The sequence below is a fragment of the Harmonia axyridis genome, chromosome 2 (genome assembly GCF_914767665.1).
Source record: "Harmonia axyridis chromosome 2, icHarAxyr1.1, whole genome shotgun sequence".
NCBI classification, from domain to species: Eukaryota; Metazoa; Arthropoda; class Insecta; order Coleoptera; family Coccinellidae; genus Harmonia; species Harmonia axyridis.
The window spans coordinates 52,402,716-52,414,591 of record NC_059502.1 but is presented as its reverse complement, the minus strand read 5'-3'; the positions used below and the strand labels follow the sequence as shown (position 1 = coordinate 52,414,591).

The following is an 11,876-nucleotide window of genomic DNA, read 5'->3' as shown; positions in this document are numbered from 1 at the left end:
AGCTGGTATAAAGGTGAATGGAGTCTTGATCAACAACATCAGATATGCTGACGATACCGTAATAATAGCTGACTGTCTGAAGGATTTAGAGAGAGTTATGGACAAGATATTAAGATGTAGCGGGAAGTACGGACTTTCTCTTAATGTCAAAAAAAACCAAGTTCATGAAAATTAGCAAGAACAATGACACAAACGAAATACTGCTGGTTGGAGGTCAGCAGGTCGAAAGAGTAAAAAGATACACTTACTTAGGAACACTTATAACAGAAAACAATGACTATACCGCAGAAATAAAAACTAGAATAGAAAAAGCTCGTTCCAACTTTATAAGAATGAAAAAAGTCCTGTGCAGCAAGGATCTGACATTGCATCTCAAACTGCGATTGGCAAAATGCTATGTACACAGTGTGCTCTATTATGGGGTGGAAGCATGGACGCTAAATGCAGATGCAATGAGGCGTCTTAACTCTTTCGAGATGTGGACCTACCGAAGAATTCTGAGAGTTTCGTGGAAGGATCGTATCACCAACATCGAGGTGCTAAGAAGAATCGGTAGAGAAAAAGAAGTTGAACGTACCATCAAGGAGAGAAAGTTACAATATTTGGGACACATAATGCGAGGCGAGAAGTACAATATCTTACGATTAATAATGCAGGGGAAAATAGAAGGCAAAAGAGGCGTAGGAAGAAGACGAATCTCATGGCTGAGAAATCTGAGAGAGTGGTTTGGATGCAGCTCAAAACATCTCTTTAGAGCCGCTGTCTCCAAAGTCAAGATAGCTATGATGGTTGCCGAAATCCGCCGCGGATATGGCACTTGAAGAAGAAGAAGAAGAAAATAGGAATTGTTCTCAAACAAAAATAACAAGAGTTTATAGATATATAAACCAGGGGAAATTTAATGAAGGAAACATCACTCTTCAATTAAATTTCCCTGTTGGTTTCTTCTTTATTATCTTCTTCATTTTCCTCTTCACTTTCAACACTTTCTTCATCTTCTTCATATTCTTCATCACTGTCCATCTTGTCGAAACGATGTATATTGACATTCTGCCAATTTGTATCGAAGATAGTGAAGGTACCTTCGAAAATTAACGTTGTCCTACACATCGGACAACATTTGGAAGAACTGGAGCACCACCTGTCGATGCATTCTTTGTGAAAACAATGCCTGCAATCGGTTAGGTACAGTTCTCCAGTCAACCTACTCAGACATACGCTGCAGTCTTCCTCAAAAGTTATACCCCTAGGAAAAAAAAGTACATATTAATTCGCTGTTTGATAGGTACAATATGGTTATCGTTCATTTCATACACATATATTGAACAAAAATTTCTTTATAAAAATGCAACATTCAGAAACTGAAGATAACATTCGATTATATTGTTTCAAAAATAATTAAAGAAAACAATGATGTAAAAGCATTACCTTTCTGTACAGTCGTTGTACAACTTTTCGAAACTGAACTCATATAAATGATCCAAAGACATCTTTTTAGCTTTAAAATTATCTGTTCTGTACTTCACCACTGTTGAACTGATACTAAGCTAGTAAGCGTACCAACACACTTAAGTACTCAAATACGTCAGGCGCGGATCCAGGACCCACTTTTGGGGGGGGGGGGGAAATTCTAGATTCTTCCGCCATTTTGGGACGTCATTTTTTTTTGCCGTTCATTAATATGGCTTTTCACAAAATGCATTGAAGGTGGAATGAATAGAATAAAAAATGTCCCCATTCATTTACTTGTATTTTCACATTATATGAAGTAACAAAGTGTATTAATTACATATCGATATTTATTTTGAAGTATCAAACTACTCAAACTGATTTCGTTCTTTAGTTGAACGTTTCGAAATTCAATCTAAACAATGTGAAAAGAGAATATGATTTTTATTTTCGTTCAATTATATCTGATTTATTTTATCACCTTGGTAAAAATAAATATTTCAAAAAAGGGTTAAACTGTCGTTTCTTATTTGTTGACAGATACATTCCAAGAATTATTCATCTGATAATACATTAGATAGTTAAAATTTTCAGAATGGCCGTCAACCTCATTAGGTAAGTCATTATAAATATGACAAATAAATATTTTAAATGTACCTACACTCATTAAGAGTACCTAAGTCAAACTTTTGTTGGTTATCTGATGATGCCACGTTCATTAAACCATTATTTAACTTTCTAATAGATAACAGAGGTATCCATAAGAATTTGTGAATAAACTAAATTAGGTCCTGATATCAGCAACTAAATTCTTATTGTTCAGGGGTCAGTGATAAATAAATACCACGAAAAAAAAATTATAAAACAAATAAACATTTTAAAAAAACTTCAAGAAAAGTGTCTAACTTTTTCTGCTTATCTGATCACGTTATGGTCATTAAAGCATTATTTAATTATTTACTGATAGATAGTTGAATAATTCTCATACTTTCTTCTTAAAGTTATTCAACTATCTGTTTGTAATTAAAAAATGGATTAATAATTTTTTATGCATGATGTTATCAGATAAGTCACTATTGTTTGATGACTTCTTACAAGTTTTTTAAAATGTTTATTTGTCAAGCTATTATGGCTCATGAAATGGCATTTAATAATAACTTACTAATAGATGGCTGTAATTCGCTGTTTGAAAGGTACAATATGGTTATTTTCATTTCAAACACATATATGTATATCTAAATACATATTAGACATTCGAATAAAATTTTTTCCTTTTCAAATTACTCGATTGATCCTAGATAAATTTTTCCGATGAAAAGCTACAATGAGTTGTATTATTTACTTCTTGTCACAAATTTCATAGTTTTTATATTTCTCCTCAATGAAAAAGGTCACAGACATAGACAAGATAATTGTCTTGAGTCTGAATGAAAAAAACCAACAATAAAACAATCATTTATCTTTTCAGAGGCAATTACGAATTTCTTGTATAAACGACCTCAAACTGTCTTTGGATTATTATTGGATTTCGTGTTTAAACACCAAATCTTGCGTGCTTCAGGTAATTATCAAAAACTGACTGCACATATTTCAACCATCTTCAATCAAATAGACCGATAGTAGGAGAAGCTCACACGCGAATCAGCTCAAAAAAAACAGTAGGAGTGGCCTTTATCTGTGACTTCAAGGCTGTGAAAATTTTTGATTTACTTCTCGGAAAACAATTTTTTCATTTTGTTATATTTTATCCTAATTCTAAATAATACTGTGGATTGGCTTGGTTTCTACTTGTTCGAAATTCATTTTAAATCGAAAATTAAATGACAGTCATTATATTTCATCTTTTTTTTTCGTATTCCTGGTACTGTATGCATAATGGAAATTGTTTTGGAGGAAGCTAACCTTATGGTCATCAATATACATACCGGGTGTAATAGGATCATGGTACACACCCCTTATCTCCCTTAAATTTGAAGGTTATAGATTGAAATTTAGGATAATAATAATAATAATAATAGGTATTTATTTCCAGAATTGTATGTACATTACAAAATGATAAAAACAAGTCACAAATTCCTTACAAAAAAATAAATCAATGAACTAATATATCTATGATATTTGTACATGACAAAAGACTATAAATTCATTTAAAGAATATGGTTCACATTTAATTAACAGTTCGAATAATTGTCTCTTGAAGAGTTTAATTTCTTTAATTGATCTTATTTTTCTAGGTAAATGATTGAACAGTTTCATACTGATTTAGTAATTATTACGCTCTGTACTCGTTAGTCTGTGAATAGGTAATAGATATTCAATCATTATCCTGGTAGGATTCACATTTTTACAATCCTGAAAATAGGAATTGTTCTCAAACAAAAATAACAAGAGTTTATAGATATATAAACCAGGGGAAATTTAATGAAGGAAACATCACTCTTAAATTAAATTTCCCTGTTGGTTTCTTCTTTATTATCTTCTTCATTTTCCTCTTCACTTTCAACACTTTCTTCATCTTCTTCATATTCTTCATCACTGTCCATCTTGTCGAAACGATGTATATTGACATTCTGCCAATTTGTATCGAAGATAGTGAAGGTACCTTCGAAAATTAACGTTGTCCTACACATCGGACAACATTTGGAAGAACTGGAGCACCACCTGTCGATGCATTCTTTGTGAAAACAATGCCTGCAATCGGTTAGGTACAGTTCTCCAGTCAACCTACTCAGACATACGCTGCAGTCTTCCTCAAAAGTTATACCCCTAGGAAAAAAAAAGTACATATTAATTCGCTGTTTGATAGGTACAATATGGTTATCGTTCATTTCATACACATATATTGAACAAAAATTTCTTTATAAAAATGCAACATTCAGAAACTGAAGATAACATTCGATTATATTGTTTCAAAAATAATTAAAGAAAACAATGATGTAAAAGCATTACCTTTCTGTACAGTCGTTGTACAACTTTTCGAAACTGAACTCATATAAATGATCCAAAGACATCTTTTTAGCTTTAAAATTATCTGTTCTGTACTTCACCACTGTTGAACTGATACTAAGCTAGTAAGCGTACCAACACACTTAAGTACTCAAATACGTCAGGCGCGGATCCAGGACCCACTTTTGGGGGGGGGGGAAATTCTAGATTCTTCCGCCATTTTGGGACGTCATTTTTTTTTGCCGTTCATTAATATGGGTTTTCACAACATGCATTGAAGGTGGAATGAAGGATTATCAGACCAGGATAACCTCATTCGTCTTGATAGAGCACTCAAGGGAAAAGCTAGGGAAACTGTTAAAGCTCTTCTAATATCTCCAAGCAATGTTTCAAGGATAATCAATATGCTCGAGATGAATTTTGGTAGACCTGAATGGATTGTTCTATCTCTCATGGAAAAAGTGAAGAAAATCAGCCCTGTAAAAGAAGACAGTTTGGAATCCTGTATTTTTTTCTCAAACGCAGTTACTAATATGGTGGTCACGATGAGAAATGTTAATTCTTCACTATATTTGTTCAATCCGGAAATGTTAGTGAATATTGTTGAAAAACTTCCCACCATACAAAAGTACAACTGGGGAAAATATAAATATCAGAAAGATTTACAGGGAATACCAACATCCCTTGAAGATTTTGCAAATTGGTACGAAGAAGAGGTAAATTCTATGGCTTCTACAAGTAATCCATTCCAGAGAAGTAAACACATGTCAAGGAAAGAAACAGTTAGTTTTTCAAAAAAGTCCGAGCCGAGAAAGGCAGAAAATTCCAAAGTTTGTGTATTTTGCCAGAGAACGAATCATAAAATAGAGGAATGTGGTGAATTCATAGAGAAGACTATACCAGAAAGAAGACAATCAGTTATGAATTTGAGATTATGTTTTCTATGTCTCCAATTGGGTCACATGGCTAATAAATGTTTCCTCAGAACGAGATGTGGTATAATGGGTTGTAAAGGAAAGCATAGCAGTCTTCTTCATCTGGCAAGAGATCCAAACAGCTCATATCCAACTTTACAAGATAAAACAGCAGCTTCGAGTGAATTTTGTGCGAAATTGAACGATGTGGATCAAAAAACTCTGCTGAGAATAGCACCAGTTATACTTCGTGGGCCTTATAATGAAATCAAGACATTTGCCTTATTCGATGAAGGCTCCACATGCTCGATGATGGATGAAAATTTAGCTATGAAATTGAACCTCTCTGGACCCATCGTTCCACTCCGTTTTCAATGGACAAATAACATTACCCATTTCGAGGATGAATCGAAAATGGTTGATGTTGATATTTCTGCCGACAGCAATAAACAAATCTTCTATAATCTGAAAAATTTGAGGACTGTTAAAAACTTGAGTATACCAAACCAGAAAATCAATGTAGATCTTTTGTCTCAGAATATCCCACATTTGAACCGGAAAATTCTAGAGACCGTGGAGAATGCAACTCCAGAAATTCTCATTGGCCAAGACAATTGCGGACTAATTATATCACGTCAGGTCATACAACCAAAAATGAATCAACCTATAATGTCCAAATCCAAATTAGGTTGGACTATTCATGGAGCACTCACTGATTCAACTGATGGAAATGAAATGAATCATGCAACTCTTTGTTGCCGACATATTGAAGATGATGAACTCCATCGTATGGTGAAAGATAGTTTCAAGTTAGAAGCTTTCGGAGTGAATGAAAAAATCATCAGCTCAGTAGAAGATCGCAAAGCACTTGAAATCATGAATAGCACAGCTAAAAGAATTGGTAACCGTTGGGAAATTGGACACCTTTGGAGAAATATGGATGTCGCATTTCCTGACAGCAAAGTAAACGCACTCAACCGTCTTTCCTGCATGGAGAGGAAAATGAAGAAAGATTGTGAATTCGCAAAGCAGTACCGTGAGAAGATCCAGGATTACATCAACAAGGGTTATGCAAGAAAATTAGAGTTAGAGGAGATTACAGAAAATCCGAGAAACTGGTTTTTACCACATTTTGCAGTGTGGAACGTCCATAAGCCCGGTAAAATTAGACTTGTCTTTGACGCTGCTGCAAGATCATTTGGATATAGCCTCAATGACTTTTTACTACAAGGTCCAGACTTTGTTCCTTCCTTGGTTTCCGTTTTATGGCGCTTTAGGCAGGGAAAAATTGCATTTAGTGGGGACATCAGGGAAATGTTTCACCAAGTGTTAATAAAAAAGGAAGATCGATGTGCTCAACGATTTCTTTGGCATGATGAAAATAACCTTGGTGGAATTCCGGATGTTTATGAAATGAATGTTATGATCTTCGGTGCCGTGTCTTCTCCATCCGTAGCCCAATTCATCAAGAACAGGAATGCTGAATGTTTCGAAGATAAATTCCCTGGAATAAGCAGAGCAATGAAGAGACAACATTATGTTGACGATTATTTGGATTCATGTAGCACATACGAGGAAGCTATTCAAAGAGTACGAGATGTAATTTATGTTCATAATCAAGCTGGTTTTGAAATGGTGAAATGGATTAGTAACTCCAAGAGGGTTCTAGAATCAATTCCAAAATGTCTTCGTGCTGAATCAGAAAAAAACATTAAAATTGATTCACAAGAAATCAAAAGAGTTCTTGGATTGTCTTGGTCTCCAGAAACTGACCAATTCATATATTCGCTGAACTTTCACAAAATTCCTATTGAAAAAACATCAGGATCAATAGCACCAACGAAACGGAAGGTCTTGCGGATCATCATGTCAATATTTGATCCTTTCGGGTTTTTGGCAACTTTGATCATAAAGGCGAATGTGTTTTGTGATGCGCGTGATAAGGCTTATTCCTATGTTGCTTACTTCAGAACAGAAGAAAAGGAGGATAATACTGAAACACATGTCTGCTTTGTTACTGCTGAGTATAAAGTTGCGCCATTGACTCATCAAATCATACCCAAATTAGAGCTACAAGGAGCAGTGTTGGCATGCAGACTATCCAAGAAAATATGGGAAGAAGTTGAACATAAAATTCGCGAAACACATTATTGGACTGATTCATTGGTGGTACTTAAACAAATAAGATCCCAGTCGAGAAGGTTTCCTATGTTCGTGTCATGTCGAATAGGAGAAATCCATGAAAATGCAGATGTTTTCCAGTGGCACTGGGATCCTTCTGAAGAAAATGTAGCAGATCAGGCTACCAAAGAATTGAAAAATATCGATCTTAAACAAGATGGAGATTGGTTTAGCGGACCATCGTTTTTGGGAAAACCAAGGAAATTATGGTATTGTGAGGGTGGCAAAAATTCAAACGAAGAAAGGCATTTATAAAAGACCTGTTACGAAGCTGTGCATCCTTCCGACCACTTAGTGAAGATTTAAGTTCTTCACAGGGGGGAGAAATGTTAAGGCCAAATTCATTTTTTAATTTGACAGACGAGTGAACAGGAAATCAAGGGAGTTTAGTTTTTTGATAGTTCTGAATTGTCAAGTTTTCAAATAAAAAAGTTATTGAAGAATTTCACATTTGAATTTACACCATTATTTAACTTTCTAATAGATAACAGAGGTATCCATAAGAATTTGTGAATAAACTAAATTAGGTCCTGATATCAGCAACTAAATTCTTATTGTTCAGGGGTCAGTGATAAATAAATACCACGAAAAAAAAATTATAAAACAAATAAACATTTTAAAAAAACTTCAAGAAAAGCGTCTAACTTTTTCTGCTTATCTGATCACGTTATGGTCATTAAAGCATTATTTAATTATTTACTGATAGATAGTTGAATAATTCTCATACTTTCTTCTTAAAGTTATTCAACTATCTGTTTGTAATTAAAAAATGGATTGATAATTTTTTATGCATGATGTTATCAGATAAGTCACTATTGTTTGATGACTTCTTACAAGTTTTTTAAAATGTTTATTTGTCAAGCTATTATGGCTCATGAAATGGCATTTAATAATAACTTACTAATAGATGGCTGTAATTCGCTGTTTGAAAGGTACAATATGGTTATTTTCATTTCAAACACATATATGTATATCTAAATACATATTAGACATTCGAATAAAATTTTTTCCTTTTCAAATTACTCGATTGATCCTAGATAAATTTTTCCGATGAAAAGCTACAATGAGTTGTATTATTTACTTCTTGTCACAAATTTCATAGTTTTTATATTTCTCCTCAATGAAAAAGGTCACAGACATAGACAAGATAATTGTCTTGAGTCTGAATGAAAAAAACCAACAATAAAACAATCATTTATCTTTTCAGAGGCAATTACGAATTTCTTGTATAAACGACCTCAAACTGTCTTTGGATTATTATTGGATTTCGTGTTTAAACACCAAATCTTGCGTGCTTCAGGTAATTATCAAAAACTGACTGCACATATTTCAACCATCTTCAATCAAATAGACCGATAGTAGGAGAAGCTCACACGCGAATCAGCTCAAAAAAAACAGTAGGAGTGGCCTTTATCTGTGACTTCAAGGCTGTGAAAATTTTTGATTTACTTCTCGGAAAACAATTTTTTCATTTTGTTATATTTTATCCTAATTCTAAATAATACTGTGGATTGGCTTGGTTTCTACTTGTTCGAAATTCATTTTAAATCGAAAATTAAATGACAGTCATTATATTTCATCTTTTTTTTTCGTATTCCTGGTACTGTATGCATAATGGAAACTGTTTTGGAGGAAGCTAACCTTATGGTCATCAATATACATACCGGGTGTAATAGGATCATGGTACACACCCCTTATCTCCCTTGAATTTGAAGGTTATAGATTGAAATTTAGGATAATAATAATAATAATAATAGGTATTTATTTCCAGAATTGTATGTACATTACAAAATGATAAAAACAAGTCACAAATTCCTTACAAAAAAATAAATCAATGAACTAATATATCTATGATATTTGTACATGACAAAAGACTATAAATTCATTTAAAGAATATGGTTCACATTTAATTAACAGTTCGAATAATTGTCTCTTGAAGAGTTTAATTTCTTTAATTGATCTTATTTTTCTAGGTAAATGATTGAACAGTTTCATACTGATTTAGTAATTATTACGCTCTGTACTCGTTAGTCTGTGAATAGGTAATAGATATTCAATCATTATCCTGGTAGGATTCACATTTTTACAATCCTGAAAATAGGAATTGTTCTCAAACAAAAATAACAAGAGTTTATAGATATATAAACCAGGGGAAATTTAATGAAAGAAACATCACTCTTAAATTAAATTTCCCTGTTGGTTTCTTCTTTATTATCTTCTTCATTTTCCTCTTCACTTTCAACACTTTCTTCATCTTCTTCATATTCTTCATCACTGTTCATCTTGTCGAAACGATGTATATTGACATTCTGCCAATTTGTATCGAAGATAGTGAAGGTACCTTCGAAAATTAACGTTGTCCTACACATCGGACAACATTTGGAAGAACTGGAGCACCACCTGTCGATGCATTCTTTGTGAAAACAATGCCTGCAATCGGTTAGGTACAGTTCTCCAGTCAACCTACTCAGACATACGCTGCAGTCTTCCTCAAAAGTTATACCCCTAGGAAAAAAAAAGTACATATTAATTCGCTGTTTGATAGGTACAATATGGTTATCGTTCATTTCATACACATATATTGAACAAAAATTTCTTTATAAAAATGCAACATTCAGAAACTGAAGATAACATTCGATTATATTGTTTCAAAAATAATTAAAGAAAACAATGATGTAAAAGCATTACCTTTCTGTACAGTCGTTGTACAACTTTTCGAAACTGAACTCATATAAATGATCCAAAGACATCTTTTTAGCTTTAAAATTATCTGTTCTGTACTTCACCACTGTTGAACTGATACTAAGCTAGTAAGCGTACCAACACACTTAAGTACTCAAATACGTCAGGCGCGGATCCAGGACCCACTTTTGGGGGGGGGGGAAATTCTAGATTCTTCCGCCATTTTGGGACGTCATTTTTTTTTGCCGTTCATTAATATGGGTTTTCACAAAATGCATTGAAGGTGGAATGAATAGAATAAAAAATGTCCCCATTCATTTACTTGTATTTTCACATTATATGAAGTAACAAAGTGTATTAATTACATATCGATATTTATTTTGAAGTATCAAACTACTCAAACTGATTTCGAAATTCAATCTAAACAATGTGAAAAGAGAATATGATTTTTATTTTCGTTCAATTATATCTGATTTATTTTATCACCTTGGTAAAAATAAATATTTCAAAAAAGGGTTAAACTGTCGTTTCTTATTTGTTGACAGATACATTCCAAGAATTATTCATCTGATAATACATTAGATAGTTAAAATTTTCAGAATGGCCGTCAACCTCATTAGGTAAGTCATTATAAATATGACAAATAAATATTTTAAATGTACCTACACTCATTAAGAGTACCTAAGTCAAACTTTTGTTGGTTATCTGATGATGCCACGTTCATTAAACCATTATTTAACTTTCTAATAGATAACAGAGGTATCCATAAGAATTTGTGAATAAACTAAATTAGGTCCTGATATCAGCAACTAAATTCTTATTGTTCAGGGGTCAGTGATAAATAAATACCACGAAAAAAAAATTATAAAACAAATAAACATTTTAAAAAAACTTCAAGAAAAGCGTCTAACTTTTTCTGCTTATCTGATCACGTTATGGTCATTAAAACATTATTTAATTATTTACTGATAGATAGTTGAATAATTCTCATACTTTCTTCTTAAAGTTATTCAACTATCTGTTTGTAATTAAAAAATGGATTAATAATTTTTTATGCATGATGTTATCAGATAAGTCACTATTGTTTGATGACTTCTTACAAGTTTTTTAAAATGTTTATTTGTCAAGCTATTATGGCTCATGAAATGGCATTTAATAATAACTTACTAATAGATGGCTGTAATTCGCTGTTTGAAAGGTACAATATGGTTATTTTCATTTCAAACACATATATGTATATCTAAATACATATTAGACATTCGAATAAAATTTTTTCCTTTTCAAATTACTCGATTGATCCTAGATAAATTTTTTCGATGAAAAGCTACAATGAGTTGTATTATTTACTTCTTGTCACAAATTTCATAGTTTTTATATTTCTCCTCAATGAAAAAGGTCACAGACATAGACAAGATAATTGTCTTGAGTCTGAATGAAAAAAACCAACAATAAAACAATCATTTATCTTTTCAGAGGCAATTACGAATTTCTTGTATAAACGACCTCAAACTGTCTTTGGATTATTATTGGATTTCGTGTTTAAACACCAAATCTTGCGTGCTTCAGGTAATTATCAAAAACTGACTGCACATATTTCAACCATCTTCAATCAAATAGACCGATAGTAGGAGAAGCTCACACGCGAATCAGCTCAAAAAAAACAGTAGGAGTGGCCTTTATCTGTGACTTCAAGGCTGTGAAAAT

At 32.8% G+C, this 11,876-nt stretch overlaps 1 protein-coding gene across 1 annotated transcript; it reads left to right on the top strand.

The window, feature by feature from the left end:
• Positions 1-332: 332 nt before the first annotated feature.
• On the top strand, positions 333-7,745 carry LOC123673400. Its single transcript, XM_045607886.1, has 2 exons — positions 333-628; positions 4,676-7,745. The coding sequence occupies exons 1-2, from the start codon at positions 333-335 to the stop codon at positions 7,743-7,745; spliced, it is 3,366 nt and encodes a 1,121-aa protein (XP_045463842.1).
• The last annotated feature ends 4,131 nt before the right edge of the window (positions 7,746-11,876 follow it).